At 39.3% G+C, this 26,944-nt stretch overlaps 1 protein-coding gene across 1 annotated transcript in view; it reads right to left on the bottom strand.

Moving 5' to 3' along the window:
* MROH2B (maestro heat like repeat family member 2B) overlaps positions 1-26,944 on the bottom strand; it is a 79,414-nt gene that overhangs the window by 38,828 nt on the left and 13,642 nt on the right. The window contains exons 7-19 of the mRNA XM_004605583.2: positions 25,658-25,798; positions 24,737-24,829; positions 24,576-24,645; positions 22,923-23,036; positions 21,458-21,531; positions 16,091-16,213; positions 15,296-15,400; positions 12,560-12,716; positions 12,376-12,416; positions 11,207-11,348; positions 10,650-10,693; positions 6,640-6,747; positions 2,200-2,316 (exon numbers count right to left, since the gene is read on the bottom strand). Of these exons, the coding sequence (XP_004605640.2) occupies positions 2,200-2,316; positions 6,640-6,747; positions 10,650-10,693; positions 11,207-11,348; positions 12,376-12,416; positions 12,560-12,716; positions 15,296-15,400; positions 16,091-16,213; positions 21,458-21,531; positions 22,923-23,036; positions 24,576-24,645; positions 24,737-24,829; positions 25,658-25,798 (1,329 nt within the window). The remainder of the gene's footprint in view (positions 1-2,199; positions 2,317-6,639; positions 6,748-10,649; positions 10,694-11,206; positions 11,349-12,375; positions 12,417-12,559; positions 12,717-15,295; positions 15,401-16,090; positions 16,214-21,457; positions 21,532-22,922; positions 23,037-24,575; positions 24,646-24,736; positions 24,830-25,657; positions 25,799-26,944) is intronic.

The following is a 26,944-nucleotide window of genomic DNA, read 5'->3' on the forward strand; positions in this document are numbered from 1 at the left end:
GAGGTGGAGATAGACATGCTCCAGACTTTTGATTTTTGAAATCTTAGATTGGTGGGCAACCAATGGAGTGTTCCTACTTTTTTAGATGTGTATGTGTGCGTGTGTGCTTGTGTGTATGTGTGTGTGTGTGTGTTTGAAATGATGGATATTTTGAAAGACCATTCTCTTGCTGACACTTTATTAAATACGTAGTTTAAACTTTGAGAGCAGTAGCTCCTGTTTAACATTCCAGAAATGCTCATTCTTACCAAGAAAGAAGTTCCTTTCTTCTTTCATTCCAGTCTTTTGGGCAATCTTCCAGAAATCCAGTTGGCTTTTGTTTGTTTGTAGCACCATGCTAGGACCACCATGAGAATTTAGGGATTGGATTATTTCCCTCGGGGGCTGTGGCCCTATTTCCATGTTTTCCTTGGTCATGAACCAAGATATAAACCCCCTGTGGATCTTGCTTTCCTGTTTTGCTCTTTTACTACCACACTCTTTTTTTCCTCTTCTCTCAGCCCATCTCACTCATTACTTGCCTCCTTTGTCGACACATCTACTCTGCGACCTTTGTCCCATTATCCTGTCATATAAGTCTGGGATAAAATTTGATTCTCCCATTTACTTCTCACCTACTCTGCTGGAGATTGCTAGAAAACAGAGGGAGATCAAGGAAGTAGATGACTCCAGCCCCTCCTCACTCCCACCCTTAATTGAATGCTTTAATCCGAGCAGATGTGCAACTGCTTCCCCTTAACTTTGTCTCCAGCTCCTCTGGATTCCAACCTCAAATTTTCTCCTCCCTGGAAACTGCCCTCTAAGAATAAAGAGCCTTGAGAAGGGCACTATCCCATACTTTATTTCCTTCCGAAGAACCTGAGGTCTAGAGACAGTATGTGTGGCGCCAAGATTTGAATTCTGTTAGTTGTTGAGATCAGAATCAGACCTTGGCATCACAGAGGTGAGAGAGTCATGCTTGGGGAATGAAAAATCAATAGACTCAGTAGAATCAAAAGTTATATGTGAACTTCTCACCCAATCAGCTCATTTACAAAGTCACTCAAGTGTGTGACACATTGTCAAGAGCTTGAAGTTTAAAAAAAAAATTTGAGAAACAAATGGATGTCACAAAATCTGTATTTGAAAATTTGAGCACAGTTCTCTGACTTTGCGTGGATAGCCATACTGCATGCCTTAAACTTACTTTTGCCTCCTAGTCTGCAGAAGAACTAAGGGGCAACCAGGCCAGGATGGGAAAACTGGTGTTAGAAAATGGCTATGAGAAATAATTAATATTTGAATATATGGCTAGGAAAAACAAGAAGAAATAAGGACAATATAAAAGCAATTTCAAAAGTTCATTAAGTCTAGTGGTTTTGGACTATTTATTATGTGGAAAGAACTCTAAACATTTCCAAATTTCTGAGGTGACTACATAACAGCACTGCAATCATTTTATATTGCAATATTTATCTTATATCACATAGTGTTTACTAGCCTGCGGATTTAAAAACAAAATGCAAATCTTATTCTTCCTCCACATTCATTTATACTAGGATAAGGAATAGGTAAAAGTGTTTGCAAAAACTTTTCAGGTTACATTTGAGTTTTGTCTATATTGCAAACCGATGGTATATATGGTACATTTAGTTTGTGTACTTGATGATATCAATAGTTATGATTATGCTCTTAAGTTATCACTGCAGCACTGTCTTCCCATTGTTCATCAATTTGCTCGAGTGGGCACCAGTAACGTCTCCATCGTGAGACTTGTTACTGCTTTTGGCATATTGAATATGCCACAGGGAGCTTGCCAGGCTCTGCCCTGTGGGTGGGATACTCTCGGTAGCTTGCTGGGCTCTCTGAGAGGGATGGAGGAATCAAACCCTGTTCGGCTGTGTGCAAGGCAAACGCCCTAACTGCTGTGCTATTGTTCCAGCCCACTCTTAAGTTAAAAGATCAAAATTTGTTAAAGATAGTTTTAGCAATTGAGAATAATTGAAATTTATTTTTAAATATTTTCAACACTTGGTTAAGAAATGGGGCATTGATATACGGACAGGGAAGCCATGGTTTCCCAAAAACTTGTTGGATTACTCTGAATGCATTTATGGATACTTCTGGATAAGTAAGATATTATCATAAGACCTGGCAGAAGTTTTCTAGATGGAGTTAATTATCATCATCTGAAGAGGAAATTGAAAGAAATGAACCTACCTGTCGTTGATCCCCCAGTTGGCTGGGAGCAATCAGAAATTCCTTAATCTGTGAGCTTACAAAGTCTTTATCTTCACAGCATGCTAAGGTAGTTCCCAAGGACTTCCAAAGGAATCTCTGTGGGAAGAAAAGAAAGAAAGAAATTCAATAGAATGTTGGAAATGGAAAGCACAACCCTGATGAAAAGTGAAAAAAATTAAGTCACTTAAAGGAAAGAAACTGAGGTAACTTAATGACTGTTTAATAATCATACACCTTAGATACCATCTCTGCTGAGAAGTGTTTTCATTTTCCAAAGCTTTGTCCTATTTCTATGCTCTTCTTTTGTCCATTCCTTACTCCCCATTTAAATACCTTTCAACTCCCAGGGGCAGACTAGAAATGGTGCTAGGACAGTGTGACAAAGGTCTTGGTATCTTAGGTGGTGGTGAAGGGGCAGCAATTTTATACAAGACCATAAATGTTAACACTATTATAACAAGGTTACCTAAACCACAATGAAAACTACCTTTCATTCCCTATTAAAATTTAAATTTTTCTATGGCAGCGACGGCTTCATCCACGTGGCGAAAGCCACCCCCTAAGACTTCCACCCAGAGGTAGGAACTTTGCAATGCTGTGGCTCATAGGCGATCATGGGATGGGGGCGGTTCCGACACGCCCTTGGCCCAGATAAGATCCAGAGCTGCTGCTCTCGAAACAGACCCTCTGCTCGTAAAGACTATGAACCAAGAGGTCTTCTAACCCATTTTGGCACCCAGAGTGGCTTCTTACAGACATGCATCTAGACTGTGAACTGAACTAAAATATCAGAAATCCAAAACTGCGCGGCCGCGAGCTCATAGAATCTTCATTCTCAGCAATGAAAAGAAATTATTAAATGATGCCTAAATTATTAAATCAGCAGGCCTGATTGTTGGGAAAAAATTCCAAACAATAGTAGTGAGTTCTCTATTGAAATATTGAATGCATTCACAGTATAGAGAATAAAATGAAGATCATTAAAAAAAATTAAAATTTTCTTATTTGTCTCTGTGCTCAGAATTTTAATTCTTGGTGTCATTGAGTCTTAATATCATTTCTACTTAAAAGTTAGCAATAAGAGCTTCATAAAAGCTGAGAAAGAATGCATGCTTATCAAAAATAACCTTGTTTATTTTTTTGTTTTGCTTTTTGGGGCCATACCTCACAATGCTCAGGGCTTACTCATGGCTCTCTGTTAACTGGGGGATCATATGGGGTTCTGAGGATTGAATTTAGGTCAGCTGAGTACAAAGCAAGTATCCTACCCTCTGTAATACTTCTCCAGTCTCTAAAAATAGGATCCTTTTGAAGAGGATGTGATCAGATACTCTATCTTTTAAAATATATTGGCTTAGTTTATAATTTAAGAGATTTAACCTGGAAAATATTTAACCTAGAATCATTTTGAAAATAATGATTTGTAGTCTCTACTATTTGTATCTCCCTTTTGGGGAACAGAGTTAATTGTTTCGAAGCACTGTCAGAACTGTGCTAAGGATGAATGAAAAAGTGACAAAGGAACTTCCTACATATCATTGTGTCTTGGGAAGGAATTCAGTGGAATTGGGTAAATGAGTTCCCAACAGACAAAGAAAGTCAGTAAGAAAGTGTGGGAGGTGATTCTGTGGCTTCAGTGTTCCTGGAAGTGGTGAGCTTGCTGGATCCATCATGTTTGTCCTATCCCTGTCACTTTTGTGTGTCAGGGTATCTAGAGAAGAGTCAGGAGGACAGAAATGACTTTTTATTTTCCTCCACTGGGAGCCAGGTAGGATTAGAGCTCCGATTTGGGGATGGGGAAGCCTGGGAGAAGTTTGTATTTTACAACACAGCATATGACTAAATACAAAATTGTGCGTGCATTGTGTATGAGTATGTCTATGTTCTGTCATCTACATATGACAGATATTAGTTAATATAGTTGTAGTAGTGTAAAAGTGTATGATACTGATAGAAAAATTTACTGCACCACCACCACTAAAGTGCCCATAGCCCTCCCCTATGTCCCTAAGAGATATTTCTATTCTCATGGAGGTGAGATGAAAGGGAGAAACTCACATGAGGGGATACTCGCAAAGGGCTACAAAACTTAGGTGAAGAAGGTTTCACCTGCTTTTAAAGATAAAAATGATTAATATCTATGTACTACCAGAGGAGCTCTCTATATTTAGAATGCCCATCCTGTCAAATACATGAGAGGATAGTGGCAAGTTGAAGGTCCACTCCAAGAACTTCGAAGAGTTCAAGGGGTTGTAGCTATTGAAAGGTCATTATTTTTAAAATTTATTTTTTATTGAATTACCATAAGATATCACTGTATCACTGATTCACTGTCATCCCGTTGCTAATCATTTGCTCGAGAGGGCACCAGTTACATCTCCATTGTGAGACTTGTTACTGTTTTTGGCATATTGAATACACCACAGGTAGCTTGCCAGGCTCTGCCATGTGGGTGGGATACTCTCAGTAGTTTGTCAGGCTCTCCTAGAGGGGTGGAGGAATCGAACCCAGGTTGGCTGTGTGCAAGGCAAATGCCCTACCCGCTGTGCTCTCGCTCCAGTCTGCCATAAGATATATAGTTACAATATTGTTCATGATTGAGTTTCAGTCATACAATTTTCTAATGTCCATCCTTTTACTAGTGCACATTTTCCACCTCCAATGTCTTCAGTTTCCCTCCCACCCCTTCTCCCTACACCCCTAAGCCTGCCTCTATGACAGGCACTTTACCTTTCTCTCTCTCTCTTTCTCTCTCTCTCTCTTTGGTCACACCCAGTGATGCACAAGGGTTACAGGCTCTGCACTCAGGAATTAACTCCTGGCGGTGTTTGGGGTGGGATGCTGGGGATCGAACCTGGGCCGGCTGTATGCAAGGCAAATGCCTTCCCTGCTGTACTATAGCTCAAGTCCCACTCTCTCTCTTCCTTTCTCTCTTATATTTTCCTCTTAGGCACTGTGGTTTTAAATACTATGACTGAAAGGGTACCATGCACATCACTTTACCTCCTTTCACACTCAGTGTTTGTTCAGAGTGATCATTTCCAGCTATCATCATCATAGTGGTCCCTTCTCTATCCTAACTACACTATCCTTCTTCCTTGGTGGCAAGCTTCTGCCAATGGATCAGTCTTCCTGATCCTTGTTCGTACTATCCTTGGGTGTTATTATTATTATTGTTATTATTATTATTATTTTGCTTTTTGGGTCATACCCAGCAATGCACAGGGTTCACTCCTGGCTCATGCACTCAAGAATTACTCCTAGTGGTGCTCAGGGGATCATATGGGATGCTGGAATTTGAACCCGGGTTGACTGAGTGCAAGGCAAACACCCTATCCGCTGTGCTATCACTCCAGCCCCATCCTTGGGTATTGTTGATGTACTTTTTTTTAATATCTTGCAAATGAGTATAATCATTCTATGAATGGTCATTATTAATAAGAAATCTATGGCCAAGAAGAAAAAGAGAGGCTAAAAGAAACAGATGGAATCAATTGAGTATCTCCAAGAGGAATTGTACAGATCTTGGTAAAACTGACAGAATGCATGCTACAACCCATAGAGCAAGCACCGCCAGGAAAGTAGCCTTGATCAGAATGAAAATCTGGAAAAAGTAGAACCCACACACTTCTTTCTCTGGGGAGGGGGCACACTCAGTGATTCCCAGGGCCTATTCCTGGCTCTGAGCTCAGGAGTGATTTCTGGAAGTGCTCAGGGGACCATATGTGGTGATAAAGAGAGACTGAAGTGGCCATAAGCATGGCAAGTGCTTTGTCGCCCACACACTCTCTCTGGTACCCCACACACTTACTTTTAGTTAATGATAATGGAATTATTTGAAAATTAAATTAACAAAATTAATGTGAAAAACTGTGAAACTCAGGAGAAATACTAATTACAGTTAAAGCTGTAGAGTCTGTTCAATTTCATATTGGAGGAAAGACAGAAAAGAATGAGGAAAAGTTCTGTACTACAGAAATCACTGCTGTTATGGAGAAAAATGAGAGAGGAATGCAAGATTAACTAGTGAGCATTCATTAGCTCTATGTTTACATGAGACTGCAGTAGATTGTTTCTTGTGGCCAACCTTAAAAGACCTGGCTCAATGGAAATCCAGACATATGCTTACATTGAACCAATATTACTCCAGGGATTTCTGCTTAACTCTAGTAGTCATTTTTCTTCCTTCTCTAGAACAGAAACCCCATAATACTAACCAAGCACTCATCTATCCCAATGCATTATGATTCTCTATTTCCTTGAAGATAGGTATAATGAATAATTTTTGGTCAAATGTGAAACTAAGAGAAGAAAGTATTTTTCTATTAACATCTCTCTCCTTCTGGCTTCAGGGCATACAAGTAGGAACTTGAACCACCATATAGATCATCATCTAGAAGTTAAGGGACCTTAACTAACCTTCTCAATGGAACTATTGCTATAACTTTCCATCTGCTTGCTGAAATCACGACTCAGTTGAATGGTCCAAGCTACATCATTGATCGTCTGTAAAGATTCTTTGAGTAACTGTGTGGGAAGGAAAAGAACACCTTACTTGAATGTGCCACTTGGTTTACTGGTCTTTTTTTAAAAATTGCTATACCTAAAACAAGTATAAATATACATCAAATGGCATTTTCCCCTTTTTATGGAAATTTGATTACTTTGAAAGTCTTTCTCTAACTACATTATATATCATATTCTGCTATATGAATTCCCACTAAGAATTAAATATACAAGACATGGACGTACTTCATGCTAGTGCATTTTCCTCTTAAATTAAAAAAAGTCAAAATAGAAACAAATTTGACCTGTTATTTAAGTCCAAGGCAGAGTCTCTTGCCCCTTCCACCTGGCTGTCTTCATCAGGGCCCCTCGGAGGGGGTGGGTTCAGTTTCCCTCCCTGCCGAGTGCAGAGCCTCCACAACTGAAAACCTCCGGAACCAAGCCACAGCCATGCTCAAGGCCCCTCTCCACACGTTCAGATGAGCCTCACGCATGAAGGAACTGGCAGAGGAACCCAGGTGTGTGGGACCCGAGGCTGAGATCTCCAAGCCTGTTTGGATCAGGACTGGGCCTCTTCAGCACAGATCCCCCATTTTCCAATAGCTAAGTGGTCACACCCAGAAACTTCCCCCAGTGCTGTGTAATCCCATCAATGGCCAACATCCAGAGACTATAAAACCAAGCTCTCGGAACATCTTATAGCCTAGTTCTCCCTCTTGGAGAACCTGGCAAGCTACCGAGAGTTTCCTGCCAGCATGGGAGATCCTGGCAAACTCTCCATGGCGTATTTATATGCCAAAACCAATAACAATGATGGGTCTCATTCCCCTAACCCTGAAAGAGCCTTTAATGTGGCACCATTGGGAAGGACGAGTAAAGAGAGGCTTCTAAAATCTCAGGACTAGGATGAATGGAGATGTTACTGAGACTGCTAGAGAAAATCGATGATCAATGGGATGATGATGATAATGATGATTTAAGTCCAAGTTGATATTTTTTAAGGTTTTAATAGATTTGGTAAGCTTGAGTTGCCAATGTTAGTTTTATTATTAAAAAAGAACATTATTTTGGAGTAATTAAATGTCATGAAGAATAATTATATACACAGGCACATCCTTCTAACTCCAATTCTAATGACCAAGTATTCAAGGCTCACTGATTGTTCTGAGCTGGGGGGGTATAATAAGTCATGTCAACCTATGTCCTTCTTTCTTAAACAATGAATAAAAATGTATTTTTGGTTCTTTTTGGAGTACAAGCCATCACAAATTCTAAAATCTATTATTTTCTTCTATTTTTCCTCTGCTTTAAACTAGGGAAGAATACTTGTCAAAGACAAAGAAAAAATTGATATGCGTTTTCTTAATAGGTTCAGTCAGTGTATTCTTTGAGAAGAAGAAATTGAAGTCTTCAAAGTTTAAGGTAAGAAGGGAAAATGCAGACAACACGAGGAAAAGAATGATATGTATTTAAGATGAGAATACATGTCTGTCTAGGGGGGAAAAAGTATTCTCAAATCTTTTCTCTGGAGGAAGAACTTCCTGCCTCGAAAAATTATTTTAAAATAATAGCAGGGAGGCTAGAAAGATAGAACAGGACCATGGCACTTCCTTTCATGCTACTGTCCCTGATTTGATCTTGGCACAGTAACTAGTTTTTCAGGCAACAGGAGTGATCCCTGAGTATAGAGGCAGGAGTGAGCCATGAGCAGAGATGCGTGTGCCTCAATCCCCAATAAAATTGGGGACAATAAAGTTAGCATTTTGACAGAGAGAGGGAGAGACACAAGAAACATGAATATCTTAGAATTACAAACTAATAAAACAGTTGATTTCAAATATCATACTGGATAAGAATCACTTGTGGGTGTCCTAAAGTGCATTGATATTTCTGGGGATTTTGTTCAGCTCAGTTAGCTGAACATATTATTTATATGTGTGAGACTCTAAGTTCAATCCAGTTACCATAAACACCCCATTTTTTTTCTGGAGGGATTTCAGAGATCAAATTCAGGACTTCATCATACAAAACAAACACTCTACTACTGACCGCAATATATACAGGTTCACAAGGTAGTATTTTAGTTATTTTTTAAAATTCAGTTTTCATGATTTATAAAGCTGTTGGTAATGGTGCTTTAGGCAATGTTTCAATTTCAAACCCACCATCAGTTCTAAGAGTCACTTCACCAATGACCCAAGGTCACAAAAATCCCAAGAGAGATGCCTAATAGTCAAAGCAATTTGAGAGAAAGAAGAAAACTGAAAAAACCATACTTTCTGTCTTCATGTTATACCATAAGGCAATAATAATTAAAATAACATGTTTAAAGTGAAAATAGGCACAAAGATTGATTAAACAGAATAGAAGCCTCCAAATAAACCTATACAAGTGGACACATAATCTATGATGAAAGAGGTAAAGTCATAAATGCAGGTGTTGAATTGTGGCACACAAATATATGCTAGATTGCTATTCAACACCATATTAAAAATTAGCTCAAAATAGATCAAAGGCTTATATATTAGACCTGAAAGCATAAAATACTTAGGTGAAAGCATCGATAATAGACTCCAGGACTACATACATCAGAAATGTATTTAGAGATGCAATTCTATTAGCAATGGAAACATAAGCTGGAATTAAAGAAATGGAAGTGCATGAAATTAAAATACTTCTACTGACTGAAAGAAACTACTACAAAAAATAAACTGGCAGTTGGGAGAAGATATTTCCACACCAAACATCTGATATGGGGGTTGATATCCAAAATATATAAAGCACTCACACAACAGCAAAAAAAAAAAATCAAGCAACTTAATTACAAAATGAACTAAAGACTTAAATGCTTTTCCAAAGAAGGCATACAAATTACCCATAGACACATGAAAAAATCAAAAGCATGATGAGTTATCTTCTCACACTGGTGAAAATGCTCAATTTAAGAGATTGGAAACAACAAATGTTGGTGAGAATGTAAGAAAAAGGTACCCCGGGGTCAAAGAGATAGTATAGTATAACCACTGAGCCTCTTAGTTACTACAATCCACCGCATTTGATCTCTGGTACTATATGACCCCCTGAGCACTGTCAAGAGTAATCTATAAGTACAGATTGAGTCACACTCCGGGTGTGACTCAAACCCAAAAAAAAAAAAAAAGAAAGAAAAAGAAAAAAGGGAGAAATAAAAGGTACCTTGTTAGTGCAAATGTAAACTAGTGCATTTGCTATGAGAAACAGCATGAAATTCCTTGAAGAAAGACCTAAATAGCTTGTGATCCAGGAATACCACTTCTCAGTATTCATCTGAGGATATGAAAATATTAATTTCAAAAGTTCATTGCTATGTTCATAGCATTATGCACAAGAGCCAATACATGAAACCAATATGAGTTCCCATCAGCTGATGTCTGCATAAAGAAGGTATGGCATATATACTCAATGAAACTAATAGTCTGCCATTCAAAAAGATGAAATTGTGCCCTTTTTTTTTACAATATAGATAGAAATTGAAGGATTGTACCAGGATAAAGAGAGTAACAAGCAAAAGAGGAGGGAATGAAGGTACATTTAAGAGCTCAGAATTAAAATCAATATCAATTTGTGCTTCTGGACATGAATAGTAAATGCAATTTACAAGAAGAGAAAAGAAAATACCAAAGTCTGACAATTAAAAAAGGCATAGGACAATATTAACAAGTGAAATCTTTACAACTGCCTTAAACTCTTAAAACAAAAACTAAAACTATTTTTCATTTTTTGGTATTTAAAGAATACAATTTTTAATTGATTATTTCTAACATTCTTGCCATTTTAAGGAGAAAGAAAAGCTTATTTCCCACTGGAGTTCAGTTATTTCTAGTTAGATGGAAAGCTGATTTCCATACCCTAAGATCAATAATTTATCTCGAAGGCTTTCTTACCTGAAGCAGTATGGTTTCCCATATCACCATATTAGTATTCTTTCCTAGCAATATAAATGGACACAATAACTACACAAAAAGCAAACAGACAAAAGACATAATCCCCCAACCCCCTCCTAGCTGTGTGTTGAGTAGATTATGGCTTTCTATTCCAAAATTTCTTTTTACAGTGGATGGTGATTTCAGAAGAACTTTACTGCATTGCCAGCTTTTAAAATGTCGGGTAGATAGAGGTTTTTGCTAGTTTCAGCAATATCTGATGAAATACCCAACCTTTAATATTCTAACATCGATAAGTAATAACTTCTTAGAAAATAACAAAGGGGAATTTCCCTAATCATGAGAAAAAGTCCAGAGCAAAATAAAAAACTGTTGTTTTCTACCAGGTCCTCATGGTGATCAGAACATCAAGAGTTGAGGAATAATGGACTGCCTTGCTGATCAAGAGAATTGCTTTTATTGTCCAAGATAAACAAATGGATTTAGACATAGAGTGGTATTTTATTGATTTGTGTTCTTGCCTTTTTGGATAAAGATCTGATCCCACTCTTTTGTACCTTCTAGAGGTAGTAGAAGATCAGGTATTCGTGTCTTCCAGAGCGGAACCAATTTTGGATGAATTATCTCAGGCAATACCTTCAGAAGTCCTAGAGCACCGGCCCCACGCAATTCTCCTAAACTGGCGAGTATAGATATTACCTAGAGGATGGAAGGAAAAAAATGCTGAACAGCTTCAGGGATATTTACAGTGCACCTAACTTTTTTCTTTTCCCATTGCCCTGGATCCTTTTAATTATTCATCTTTTTCTGATTTATAAAAGTTGATTTTGGGGATGAGCAGAGTTGTAACAATGTGGTAAGCTCTGGGTTTCAGCTGCAGTATATTATGTATGTGTTCGTATATATAGGTGTGTGTATATGTACATACATATATATGTGTGTATACACACACACACACACACACATATATATATATATATATATATATATAAAAGCTGTAGCACTGTTGTCCCATTGTTCATCAAATTTCTCCAGCAGGCACCAGTAACTTCTCTATTGTGAGACTTGTGTTACTGTTTTTGCCATATCAAATATGCCACGGGTAGCTTGCCAGGCTCTGCCATGCAGGCAGAATACTCTTGGTAGCTTGCCGGGGTCTCCGAGAGGGATGGAGAAATGGAACCTGGGTTGGCCATGTGCAAGGCAAACACCCTACCCGCTGTGCTATCGCTCCAGTCCATAAAAGCTAATAATATTTATATTTATTTATTCTAGAATAAAGCTAATGGAAAATTTAATTTTTTTTGAGGATTAAGGAAAAAACTAAATGGAAACTGCCAGTGAAAAGTAAAAGGAAAGTGCACTCAGTTAGATATATCTATTAATTCAATAAAAGCATATAGAAATAACATTTGAGTAAGTGATACTTATGGAGCCAAAGGGAGAGAGAAAATCTAAAAATATATATTTTAATGAAATTTAAGTGGTTCTTCTAGATAAGGTTCAGTCCATGTGTATTTTAGAACCATGAATAATAGTCACTGAGATGATAAATTCAGCTATAGTAATAATCATCTTTACTAGGGTCATTGGTACACAGAACCTCTATTACGCCATTTCAGTATATTTAGGGTTTGAAGTAGCTGTGTAGTTTAATTATCCTTTGGAACCGAATGATCTATATAGGCTCAGATTTGTCTCACTTTGGTTTCTGTAGCTCACTCACCAGAAGTCTTGCCAGGAGCTGATGTGGTGAAGGAAGTTTGGCTAGAAAGAGAAAGCAGTTTTCATTATTGCTGTGAACCCAGGAGAATGGACTGGGGATGGGCATAACATCAAAGCACTGTAGCCTTACTGGACGCCAGCGTCCCGTAAGAGAAATGTTTTGCTGTGTTTTTCAGTGTACAAACCAACTCCTGTAGAGAGGACTAGTTCTGTTGACTCCTTGGCATTCTTTCTCTTCCTCTCTTCTGCCATAATCAGAATTCTGATGATATTAAATAGGTAGTCCAGGGTTCCTGTATATTCTGCAGGTACCACAAAAGTCAAAAGTCTTGGCCACAGTACCTGTGGAAAACAGGTAAGATGCAAATGTTGCTTATTCTTTAAGCCAAATAAAAGAATAATTTTAGGGGCCAGAAAGAGTACAATGGCTAAGGCACGTGGCCAACACAGGTTTTATCCCTGGCACCACATAGGGCATCCCTACATGGAAGTTCGAGCATCACCAGGATTGAATCCTGAGCACAGAGTCAGGAGTAATGTATGAGCACTGTTGGCTGTGCCCCACTCCCTCAAAATAAAGAAGCTGTCAATAACATCAAGGTATATTTATTTTAAGATACCAGTTAGAGTGCATTGTGGGCCAATACTCTTCCCTGGGTTTATGACTTAAGTTTGAGAGAACAATTCTCCATTGTATGGAACTATTCTAGGTACTGTAGAAAGTTTAATATCCTTGGGCTCCAGTCATCAAGTATCAGTAAACTATACTATAAATGAAACAACCGAAAATGCTCTCAATATGCTTTGCAAACTCCAAAGTTGGAGCGGAACTGCAGTGAGAATGATGTGGAGAGCTCAAATACGGGCAGCAAGTATTGTCTGTGCTTCAGGTACTTTCCTTCCTACTCTGGAAATCTAGATCACTCAGAAACTGCAGCAGATATGTTTTAAGTAACCAGGAATCTACCTTGTTGTCAGAGAAATTGATTCTGCCTTTTGGGCATCATGAGATGATTCCTGCCCATTTATATTTTCATCTATGATTAACACTCTATTCCAGTGCCCTGGGATGCATCTCATATCACTTATAGTCTCTTCGATTTTCATTAACCCCATATAAACCCACTAATTTCCAACACTTTTTATTGTCTTGGGTGGTGATGTCTGGGAGGGAGGAGTGACGGTGACATGAAGATGACTTTGCAGAGCCTGGACCACCTGAGCTACATCTCTATGCTCCCTCCCACCGCAATCTTCATTTCTTGATTTTGATTTTGCACATCTCTAGCTGTTTTGGGGAACCTGAGGGCCACTGCCCATATTCAACCTGGTAACGGAGACCTTTTATCATTTGGTCCTCAGGCTTAGCAATGTGGTGGTGCTTCCACTCGGTAGTGCTAGGAGCCACCAGTGGCTACATCTATGGTGGTGCTGGTGGCAATAGTGCAACTGAGAATTGAATCCAGGACTTTCCACATGACATATGTATATCTCACCCATTTGCCCTAACTCCCCCAAATTGTTAACAGGGGATATGCCTAGAGGTGCTCAGGGTTTACTCCTGGCTCCGTGTTCAGGCATTACTCCTGGCTATGCTTGGGGGACCATGTGGAGTGTCAGGGATCACACCAAAGTTGGTCATATGCAATGCCAGTGTCTGACCCTCTGTACTATCTTTCTGGATCCACAGTTTTTAATCTTAAATTTTTAGTCTTTGGATACAATTTCTCTGGTTCCTTAGCCACAAGGTAGAAGAAATCTGGCATTTTAGACACTTTAGAGTAGGTCCGTAGGCAACTTTTTTCACTCATCTTTTCTTTCTAAATAAGCTGCTCTTGCACCTTATCTAGCAAGTATGAGAAACTTTAGAGTTATTCATGTGCAAATTCATTTGCTACAGTGATCAGATAGAGCTGATTCAATAGGCCTAGAAATCTGACATTTCTTATTTTTGGTCCGTACCTAATGGTGCTTTGGAACCACTGCAGGCTCTAAGCTCTGAGATACCATGGACAGTGGTTGAGGAAGCATGTGGTTCTGGGGATTGAACCTGGGTCTCCTGCATGCAAACCATGCACTCAGTCCACTGAACTACTTCTCTTTTCACAAACCTGCATTTTAAATAAATATCCTATGATTTCATGCATATGTGGAATGTAAAGAAATAAAATTAACAGAAAAAAAGAGACAAGATAAATTCTTGGATTTTCACCATAGAAATAAAATAAAATTAAAAAGGAGGGTGTTTAAGAGGGAGGAACAAAGCGTAGAGGAGGTGCTTTGGTTTGTGGTGGAGGGTCAGTGGTACTTTGTGGGTGGGTGTGACCTGATATACTTCCAACATGTGTACAGTGCTGTACGCCAATGCTACCTCAATTAAAAAGTATATTGTGAATGATCAAATAATCTCTTAAAAATTTAGATGAAGTCTCTTGATCTATTAAAATTACTTTGTTGATAGTATCCTTCCTGTGCCATTTCTTTCTGGACACTTAATCCTTTCTCAAATGTTTGCTTATGGAAAACACACCCTCCATCTAAGCCTCTTCTTTTTAAGGTTCAGGTTATGATGTACTCAACAGAGTACATGTGCTTTTAACACCTTCCCAGATAAAAACTGATTTGGGACACTGAGCATTCCAATGCACTTTCTCTAGGGGGAGCATCAGAAAGCTTTGGCTTCTGGAGAATACCGTCTTCCCCCCCCCCGCCCCCTTTTCTTCCTTGTTTGCTTTTGAGTCACACCCAGCCATGCTCAGCATGCTCAGGCACTATTTCTGACTATGCTCAGTCGTGATACCTGGTTTTGCTTCTGGGACCATGTGCAATGTCAGCCCCAAGAGAAATATCTTACCTCAGAAGTAGGCAAAGTATTCACCAGTGTTCAAGTTAACGATAAATGGCTCCAGAGGACACCTTACCTGAGGCATCCCAATCACCAGGGGGTCCAGGGTTTTTAAGACCTCTAGGCTTGCTTCTCTCACAGATATCTCTCCCTTTTCAGTCATCTCCTTCTTTGCCTTCTCCTTTAAGAAAAAATAAAGTGCTTTGTTAGTCTTCCCGGGTGGCCCACTCTGACCTACTTGGATATGTTTTCAGATGCCGCAATGAAGGAAGTAGTTACTAAATTTAAGGGACCGGTGGAATCTAGATATTTTAGTAGTCAGCATTTAATCCCGGTTTAGAAATGCCCCTTGGAGGATGGGTTGGAAAACACACCTATGACTGAAATAGGGCAGCAAAGATCCTGAGGTCCCTTCCCCTAGAGGTGTGCCTTTCCCCCCTTAGGTAATTGTTATTTCCTCTGGGGCAAATATTTTCAGACACTGCTTCCTAGGAGTGCACAGCCATTTCAGAGCTTAATGAAAAGATTAGACCTGCTTTTGAGTCAGTTCATCCAAAGAAAACTCACCCTAGGTGCAGCAAATATTATTGTCTCTTGTTTATCCTAAAAGGCATTTATTCTTGCTGCTTCTCACCAGGCCACCTTCTCCTTCCAGAAAACTGAGCTTTAACCTACCCCATATTTATTGTAAGTTGGAAGTGATGTCTGGGAAAGGAAGTTGAATTCTAGTGGTGGTGGTGGTGGGGAGGGGGGAATGACTAAAATACAACTTCTAAATCAATTATTTAATCAAACCCTGTGTTTTTTTAAACCCGATTGGAGCTATTATACTTGGTATAGAATGGCACTCAAAACCACATCTTCTTCATACCAGATTTTTGTTAGAAAGTACAAACTGGGAGAAGACATAATCAATCAGAGGCCATCCTTCCCGAGCTTCCACATAACTCTTTTCACACATGGTTTGGATGAGGAGGAGGACAGAATTCCTCACCTAGAGGAAGAAAAAAATGCATTTACAACATTTTATTAAGTTGAATGGAATGGGTTCTTCTATCCTGTGACCTAGTGGGAACCTTTTCAGAGTGGAGTAGGAATATAAAGAGAATGACATTATAAAAAGATGAATGATATTATAAAATGATGTAGGATTTAAGGGTCACCAATAAGTTTCTTTTCAACCAAAGTCTCCCAAGTTCCAAAGACATATTTTTGTTCTGTTTGGAGGCCACACTCAGTGGTGCTCAGGGCTTATTCCTGGCTCTGTGCTCAGGAATCACTCCTGGCAGTGCTCAGGGGACCATATGGGGTGCTGGGAATTGAGCCCAAGAGGGTTGCCTGCAAGGCAAAGACATATTCTTTATTACTGTATATTAAGATGTAGTGACACTGGGCTAAAACACTGCCTTGCTTTGAAAATCCTCAATGAAAAATAACACATTAGACCATAGATCTACAAGTCCTTATCTGCAGTTTCAAAAGCCAAACAATTAAAAAACGAAATTTTCTTAAATTTTCTACCAAGTCATTATTTTGTAGCAAAACACAGAGGTAACAGCTTTCAAGTGTTTGTGGGGTTCAGGGAAATGGCTCAAACAGCTGGGGCATATGCTTTGCATATGAGATGGCCTGTACCAGCCCGGGTCCCTGAGCAATGCCGGGAGTGACCAAACTGGGAGAAAATCCTGATGCTGCCTGGTGTAGCCCCCAAACAAGCAAAGCAATTTGTAGTCTTTATTCTCCTAGGTAGTAGAAATATGCATTTCTTTTCTCTTTTCTCATTGGAAGTTGTTCATTATGTTGTTGATTGTGAGGCAATTTAGGAAGATCTAACTGTCTTTAATAACTCAATGATCCAACCATTTCTTCTTATGAGGACAGCGGGGAGCTCCAACCATAATTAGTGTGCTGGGTTTTCTTTCTTTATCTTTTATCTGAAGATGCAACTTGATTTTCATTAATCCAGAGGAGAGTCTTCAGGCAGATCTCAATCAGCTCCTTAGTGATGACGGCATGGCGGTGTGGTCGGTTTGAATTTGCCAATCATCTCCAAGGCGATTTTGCTGACATGCTGCTCCTTCAAGGAGCAATCCCTTCAAGGTATAGTAGATGATGTTGACCAGATTATATTTCTGGTAATTCTGCCTGGAATTCCTGGTAATTATATTCCTGGTAATTTCATCAGTGTCAAATATCATCAATATCATCAAAGATATTCAAGTTCTCTACACTTGCAGTGGTATTAAAAGGAAAGATGGGGGAGGGAGGGAAACTGGGTACACTGGTGTTAGAAAATGAACGCTGGTGAAGAGAGGGGAGTTGGAACCTTATATGACCGAAATCCAATCATGAACAACTTTGTAACTCACTGTGATTCAATAAATAGACATATATTTTTTTAAAAGATGAGCTGTCCTTCTGTTTTGTAGAAAATGACAAAATCATAACCAAACTTTGGTTAGCTCATGGGCTGATGACTAACGCATCTGCAAAGGTCAGGGGCTTTCTCCCCACATCCTTGAAAGTCACTAGAAATTGGTCAGAGTGAGTCCTCGGAAGTAGTCCCCTGATTTGCCACCAATCAATAAACTTCTTTCCCTGTTGCTGCTGTGAGCACGGCCGCCTCATTTTTCATCTGCATAGCTACAGAGGAGTGAAGGGTACTGCAAAGCCCTGGGTCTGAGGAGATGCCGGTAAGAGATGCTTCTTCTTTTCATTCACTTTGACATGAACTTCTTCATACCTGGCCAAAGATCCTATCCAGTCCAAGTGCGAAGGCTTGAGCTCCCACTCTGCTCAGGCACATTTGGCCACTGCCACCATTTTCAGGACTTAGTAATTTTCTAAATGTTTTTGTTTTGATTTTTCTGTCACACATCCAGCATGCTTAGGGCTTAGTCTTGGTTCTGAGATGAGGAATTAATTTCTGGTGGTACTGAGGGGACCATATGGGGTGCCAAGGATTAAATCCAGGTGTGTTACCTGCAAGGCAAAGGCCCAACCACTGTATTAGTGCTCCAGCCCCTATGAAGGTTTCTGACAGATTTCAGTTGCCTGGTGATATCTTTTGAAGTTGCATTGAAATGGATTCATGGCTTGGATCTATTACTGCAGTACTGCCCGGGCTGAGAGCCAGTGACATCGTCCTTGGGAACACGGAAGAAGTACCTGCTCTTCTAAAGGTTGATCAGACATGATGCCTCCGATTCTTTTCTTACAAAAAATGAAAGGGCTTGAAAGCAGACTACATCATTGTAACTTTTTTCTATAACTGGAAACATTGTGGATTATGAGATCAATATCACTCTTGGGTTATGAACCTATATTGGAATTACTTAACAATGTAGGACAGCAGTGAGTCCTGGAAGGTACTATACCGAGCCAATTTCACTAGGGCACCCGAGATGGAGGAAGTGTGGTCTCCCCACTACTCCAGGTGGAATCCCAGCAACCAAGAGCTTGCACAAGCAAGGCACAAGTGTGTGGGCTCCAGGACTAAGTCTCCAAGCTGCATGGCAGCAGCAGAGTCGGGCAGTCCCCCCTGGGCTTCCCGTCCACGCTTGAGACCACAACCTGCCTCCGGGTGACATCTTAGCACACCAACAGCATTGGTGGTGGAAAATTTGAATTGGTGGAGGGGTGGGTGTTCAATCATTGTATGGCTGAATCTCAAACATAAAAGGCTTATAACTGTATTTCATGGTGATTCAATAAAAAAAAAACCCACTGCTTCTGTGGGGGTTAGAAAGTTCAGATTAATTCCTAAATGAATAGGACTTTTGATGAGTAGGAAGTAAAGGATCATTTTTGTGTTGGATAACATTGGGTTGTCCTTGTTCCTCCCTCAGGGATCTTAGGTTTTTGAGCAACTCCCACAACAGCACCCCTGAGGCACACCCAATTCCATCAAGCACTAATAATTCTATATTACTTTTTTCTTCCCTTAGTGTTATTTGCATGATTTATTTAGCAATGTCCTTTTTGCATAGACACAGGAAGACAGTTGATGCTATGATTTTGTAACATGGGAGTTAATTGACTTCAAATAATATTTACTCCTGGGCATCCGTCATATTTACCTGACTTAAACCTCAGTTGCCCTTACTTCCTAACTCCTCCAAAAGGAGAATCCCAATGAAGGAACTGGAAGGACCCAGGATAAGCTGTAAGCTTCCCTAGCATCAAAAGGGGACAAGTTAAGCACCATAAGTATAATAAGTTAAGAGCACGGTCATGGAACCAATTCTATCATGACACAAAAAGAAGTAACTGAATAAGGACCCTGCTGGGGTTAGGAAAGATTAACCTGGCCTGAAGATTGTGGTCTGGAATATGTAGCGAGAAGTCCCCAGGAAGAGCCAACCTTTAAGCTTAATATATATCTTCTGTGTTCATACAAAATGACTAGAAATGTTATCGATTCATCAATTTGCTTGAGTGGGCACCAGTAACATCTCCATTGTGAGACTTGTTGTTACTGTTCTTGGCATATCAAATACGCCAAAGGTAGCTTGCCAGTCTCTGCCATGGGGGTGAGATACTCTTGGTAGCTTGCTGGGCTCTCAGTGAGGAGTGGAGGAATCGAACCTGGGTCGGCTGCATGCAAGGTGAACGCCCTACCCACTGCACTATTGCTGCAGCCCAGAAATGTTATAAGAACTAAATTTACTATGATTGTTTAAATGGATTATTAGCTTAGGAAAGGAGAAATACACCCTAGATGGAACCCTACCCTTGAACGGATCTCCTAGTAATATAGAGTGTTGAACCTTCAGATGAGATTTTGTCCTTGAGTTAATCTGCCAGAACTTCCCCTGAAGGAGTGGCTTTACCTCTGTTTGTTGTTATGATAATGTTCAAGTGTACCCCCACACTTCATGATTTCTATATAACTATGCGGTAGGAAGAAAGAAGGGACTATGAGACTGCAACGAGACAAGGAAGTAGATAGAAGAAGCAGAGGACTTTGAGGTCTATGAGGAGATGAGAATGATGGAACTATGATGCCTGGGACTATGACCAGAGCTATGACTATGATTGAGCAGTGAGGGGAGAGATCAGACTATGCTGGGGAAGAGAGAGAAATAAACCAACTACCAACCATCCTGGGGCCCAGTTACCCTGGTCCTTCGTCTGTCTGCTGCCATGGGCTGGCCGGGGGAACTGTTCTCGGCCACCTAACACTCGAGTCTCTCTCGAGCCACCGTGCTTTCTTTGGAAACTCACAATTTTGAATAGGAGGCAGGGCCGTATGGGGGAATTACCAATCAGCAGAAAGCTCTAGAGAAATCTCCCCCACCTCAGCCGGTGAGGAAAAAGAGGCATAATCTTTCTGGTTCTACCTGGGAAGCTGATCTTCCTTAAAATTTCTGTGCTCTTTTATTTTACCATAAATTCTTCTACTCCTAATTCAACTGAATTGAGCAGTTATGAGGATAGAATTACACTAACCACTCCATTGCTTTTTTTCTTCTTGGGTCACACCTGGCAATGAACAGGGGTTACTTCTGGCTCTGCACTTAGGAACCCCTGGCGGTGCTCAGGGGACCATATGGGATGCTGGCAATCGAACCCTGGTCGGCCACATGCAAGGCCAACGCCCTACCTGCTGTGCTATCGGTCCAGCCTTCTATTATTATTTTTGCATGACTTTTGTTATTTTAAACCTGGTTGCTACAGACCAAACCCTTTTAGGGACTTTTAATACTCTTTCAGATCTTTGCAGGCTTTCAGTCAAACAAAAGTTGCAGTTGTTATTTTGTTTAATTGTTAATCCATTCCTGAAAATGTTCTCTACGGTTTTTGTACTGGAAAGCATTGCAATGTTTTAATGAAGTAGTCAGTAAACATCCTGCAATCTGCTCTGTGCAGAACTTGCCGCAGGTGCTCTCTAGTTGGAAAATCAGATATCTATGCGAAGAACAAGGTTCTGAGTTTATTTATTGCTTTGAGGAAGATATGCTGTTTATTTTAAAGCTATTTGAGGAACATAAATAGTGATGCTTTAAGAAATTTGTTTCTTTTTATTTTCTATGTAGAAGCCCTTGAGCCAAATATACTCTAGTACTTTCCCGTGGTAGAGTTTCTGGGAAAGATAGAGTTCTTTTCAAAGTAGACTTGATCATGGAGTTGCTTACTATAAAGTTGTCACCTAGGTAGGTCATTTTTAAAGTCCAAATAACTTTATTAGCCCCTAAGACATCATCAGCAAAATAAGTGTCCCTATTAATTCTCTTACTTTTATATTAAGATCATTCATGATGGCTTTGATTGTTCTTTCAATTGAAGTGGCATAGTCCCTTAATTTAGGCTCTGAAAGACAGAAGAGAAAAATGAATGAGGTAACCAAAGGACACCTGTTGAGGGTCTCAGGCAAGTGGTGGAAAGGTGAGGAAACTGTGCTCATTAAAATCACAAATACCAAGATTAGTGTAAGTCTGTGTCCCAAACTAAAATTAAATTAAAATTTAAAAGTTTTCCAAGTAGCTATAGACCAAACATGATGGCCACTCAATACCTCTGTTGCAAACTACAACACCTAACAGGAGAGAGAACAAAAGGGAATGCCCTGCCGCAGAGGCAGGTCAGGGTAGTGGGGGTGGGGGTGGGGGTAGGGGACGGATACTGGGAACATTGGTGGGAGAGAATGGGCACTGGTGGAGAGATGTAAACCAAATGCAAACATGAAAGTTCATAAGTTTGTGATTCATTAATAAAAAAAAAAAGAGAAAAAAAACTTTTCCAAGAGAGGGTGTGTGTGTGGGGAGGTCGAAGGGGATGTTGAGATACTGTTGGAGGGACTCTGATACTGGTGGTGAGGGGAGAGTTGGAACATGCCTGAATCTATTATTAGCAGCATTATAAATCACAGAGCCTAAGCAAAATTGGAAAGGAAACTAAAAGTACTATACAAATGTTTGGGTTTTTACTCATTGCAGTTATGGTACAAAACTGTACTCTTATGTCCTTGATATTTTATGTTATTTAATTTCCTCCTGCCCTCTTTCCCCACCAGATTTTTTAAGATGTTGATTGTGATTTTTCCCCGCTCTCTATAACATTTGGTTTCATCTTGTTTAAAATGTTAGGTTCCAAAGTGGATTCAGTATATCATGCCCAATTGATCAGATTTTAACTTTGTGAGACAGTTACTTTGCATTTCTCATCTTTCTATTCTTCAATAAATCCTTGTTAGTGGAATTTTAAAAAACAATTGTAACGTGAAAAAAAATTAATTTTTATATTATATTAAATCCAAGATATTAAATTTTCAATTAATGATTATTTTATATTGCACTGTAAAGAAAAATAAAGTGGTGGCCAATTATATTTAAAGATGCAATCAATTATAAGATATATTTGATATCATAAAAATATCTGTTCTTGGCATTAATGAAAAACAATATCTCACTGTAGTTTGCTCTTTTCTAAATATACTAATCTTTTGAATATCGTGGATTTCTATTTAATAGGCCATTTGTTATTAACAGATTTTTAAGAAAAATGTAAATTCTATTTTGTTATTCTGTTCATTGTCAACTAGACACAAGCATAAATATTTTGAAAGAAGAGATATCCAAAAGCTCTTATTTTTTTAAATTGTAGAAGAGTAAGAGACACAAGACAGGATTAGAGAATGCACAACTTTTAGTTTGCTTCTTGATACAAAATAAAGCATCTCTCTTTTCATCTTTATTGCTTACCATCAGCACTGACAATCAGTCTCAACAAAAGCAAGATTCTTGTTCGAATGTCTTCATTGCTACTTCTTATTTGTTCATCAAAAAATTCAACCAGGTCTGCAGGGTTGGAATGGGCTGAAAGTTTAAGAAATAACTGAGTCCATAAGCACTCATTTTCACCTTAAATTAAATTCTTGTGAATAGAAAGAGAGGCTTTCATGAAGATTATAAAAATATTTTTGGTTAGAAATCAGATTTTATTACGTCCATGATTCTTTAGTATCACAAAATTAAGGAATCAGTTTGGTCGCTAAGTAAGTGACTTATTTCTATTCATACTTGTGGATGTGGCCTTATTTGAAAATCAGGTTTCTTTGCAGATGGAGTCAAGTTAAGCTGATTTCAGTCAATCCTACTTCAATATGACTATTGCTTTTATTAGATGAGGTGACACAGAGATTCAGGGAGAACACCATGGGCAGGAGTAGTGATGAGTAATGTTTCACCAATTTTAGTGCTAGAGAGCTTCACGGTGCAGGCAGCCAGCAGAAAAGAGGGAGAAAAGGCTTGGATGAATTAGAGAAGATTGGGATGGACACTGTCAATTAGGTTGGAGAAGAATAATATAATGAAACTGAGGAATCATATAGGAAAGAACTAGAATCTAAAGAAAAATACACAGTGAAGTAACAGAAATGGCATATTTAGGGGTAAACGTAGGTATGGGAAACCATAGCATTGCTTTTATCACTCCCTCACACTAAGTGGGAACATTGAAAAATGGTTTTGTATTCTGATTCTGGAAACTTTGGGTTTGCTTTCTCTAAAGCCTATTGTTGATGTTGTAGCCAAGTTATGGGCAGGACTCCTGAGCTTACTGCCAGCTAGAAAGGCAAATAATGAAGGTGGGAAAGAGGCAAGAAATGTAGATAAGTAAAGATGACTAGGTAATAAAAAGGTGACTCCAAGTTTGACGCAGTTTCTGAGTAATTACAAATACAGTAAAAAGTATTTCTTATCTTTCAGGTTACTAACAAATCCTGATTTGTCTGAAGACAATCCATGTATATGTGGGTTCAGCAAAGTAGTCACAAACATACAACGATGAAAGAATAACCTCTTCAAAAAATGTCACTGGGAAAATTGGTTTTGATCCTTATCTTAAACCACACACAAAAATCAAACCAAGTAAGTTAAAAAATTAGATGCAATTCCTGAAAAATTACAACTCCTAGAAGAAAACACACAGAGCAATGTCCTTGACATTGGTCTTAGCAGTGATATTTTAGGTTTGGCACCAAAAGCAAAGGTAACAAAAGCAAATGTAAAGAAGGCAATGAACAACAAAATGAAGAGGTAACTTGTGAAATGGGAGACTGTTTATAAACCATGTATCTGGTAAAAGGACAATAATCTGAATATTCTATGCACCTTGCTGGTATTAGAACAGAAAGTGCTGTCTCTCTAGAATGGAATCTTTTTATTTTCAGGAAAGCTAGGATGGTGGGTCTCATTTCTCAAGGAATGATGATCAGGTCAGACACTGAACATATGAGTTAAAGAAACATTTTGTGCCTGTATTGTGCAGATGTACGTATTGTGGTAGTTTGTACACCCATCATCACCATCACTGGTGATATGTTTATTAAACCTCCTCTGGATGCTGAGTTTTACCTAGAATGAGGAAACAGCTTGATGCTTCTATTTCATTTTCCTTGACTGGAGGCTCTTGAACTTTGCAGATCTGAATGAGAAAAACAAACCAGAGCATCTATACTACAAACAGAAAAGTTGTGAGAATGAAAAAATCAGATTTGACAACATGATTTTCTTACCTGATTGAGTAAATTGGTAAAGATGAGTCTTCGCAAGGGCTTCGGAAGGACAATGCCATAAAGGACAACAGCAGTTAATATTTGTTTTAGACTCTAGAATGAAAGATTTCAAAGATCAGTTGGCAACCTCCTTTAAGGCATCAGAAAATGATATGTAAGGACAAAGAACTATGTTATATAAGGAAAACAATCACATAAACTTCCTGAAGTTATGAGCTTCCTCTAGTATTCTAGTCCCTCTACCTTACTGATCCTTTAACACATTAAAATATAAATGTAAAAAAATCCCTAGAGTGAGAAAGATAGTATAATAGGTACTTGTCTTGCATGCAGGTAACATGGGTTCAACCCCTATCACCCTAAATCAACTCCAAAACTTTTCCAGGAATGATTCCCTGAGTGCAGAACCAGGAGTAAGCCCTGAGCACTGCTGGATATGGTCCCAAGCCAATCAACAAAAACAATAAAAATTAATCTCTTCCTGGAGTTTCTACCATGAAGCTGTCAAATTGTTCTCTACCTCATATATTCTGAGATATATTTCAGTTTAGTCGCACTGACAAGTACTTTAATTTCTGGAAAATATAATATCTTTTAGGAAAGTTACAGGGGGCTGGAGTGATAGCACAGTGGGTAGGGTTTGCCTTGCATGCAGTCAACCCGTGTTTGATTCTTCCACCCCTCTCGGAGAGCCGGGCAAACTACCGAGAGTATCTAACTCACACGGCAGGGTCTGGCAAAGCTACCTGTGGCGTATTCGATATGCCAATAACAGTAACAAGTCTCACAATGGTGATGTTACTGGTGCTCATTCAAGCAAATCGATGAACAATGGACTGACAGTGATACGGTGATACAGTGATAGGAAAGTTATAGGTTCAATCACTCTTGGAATCTGATCTCATAGGAAGTGATTCTTACCTGAGTTATGTGGAAATCAATCTCTTTGTCCTTATACTGGTTCAAGACCCAGGGTATCTGGCTCAGGGCATATTCACACAAATCTTCTCGATGTAGCAGGAGACTTACTGCAGGGCCATGGGCCTTAATGATGGCTAAAGTCTGTAGAGACACAAATACTATTTCTAAAACTCCTTATTATGCATTTTGTACATGTCTCAAGATGCCAAGAATGTTAAATTACTTCCCACCTTCTACCTACCCAATAAAATTTAGTACCTTCCATCACTACTTCCAACTAAGAAGTGCTTACTGGGGGGGGCGGGGGGGGCTGGGTTGTACTTCTGACCACAGTGCTCTTTTTCATTATTTTTTGTGGTGCTTGTCAGAGGGTTCATCACTTAGTTATGGTGCTTACACTCTAGCTCTGGTATGGCCAGAAACTATTTGCAGGACCAGGGATCACAGATTGCATTGCTGCTAGGGTTGTTGTTGGCTGATCCCCACAGTCTTTCCTATAAGGGCTGGACCAATGTCACTTCCATCAAAAGTATATGAAGAAAATATTCCCCCTTTCATTTTTATATATCTTTCCACTTCTTCCTTTTCCTAAATCAACCCTCTTGCCTAGCTTTGGTCTGTCTCATCATTTGGAGTTTTTCTTAGTCTTCCAGATTAATACCCTCCTTTATGCACAGATACAGTTCAGTGTGAATAGCTATTATACAGCATTTACTGATCTCTATCATATTTCTCTACTTACTTGTGTCTCCACTAGATAATTTTCCATATCCATATCCCCAGACGAAAATAAAAAACTCTTTTAGTTCTCCAAAGGTATTCTAACCTGTTGCAGATTCTGTTTCTAATTTGTTGAGCCACCCTATTTTTAGCCAAATAACTCTACTTTTTTTTAATCCTAAAGAGACTTAATCATTTCCTGTTTGAAAAGATGCAATGGTTCCCCAATACACAGAAAATAATGTATATATATTTTTTAAGTCTTTTTTTAATTTAGTGAGTCACAGTGAAGGTACAGTTACAGATTCATATATTTCATGCTTGTTTTTCCCTCATGCAGTGTTCGGGAGCCCATCCCTCCACCAGTGTCCATTCTCCACCACCAATGAACCCAGTATCCCTCCCACCCCCCAGTCCCATACCCCCAACCCCATCCCACCTCTGTGTCAGGGTGTTCCAATATGTTCTTTCTCTCTCCTTTTGGGTGTTGTGGTCTGAAATAGGGGCATTGAGTGGTCATCATGTTCGGTCACTAGTCCACTTTCAGCACGCATTTCCCTTACCACG

The sequence above is a fragment of the Sorex araneus genome, chromosome 1, assembly GCF_027595985.1.
Source record: "Sorex araneus isolate mSorAra2 chromosome 1, mSorAra2.pri, whole genome shotgun sequence".
Taxonomy (NCBI): domain Eukaryota; kingdom Metazoa; phylum Chordata; class Mammalia; order Eulipotyphla; family Soricidae; genus Sorex; species Sorex araneus.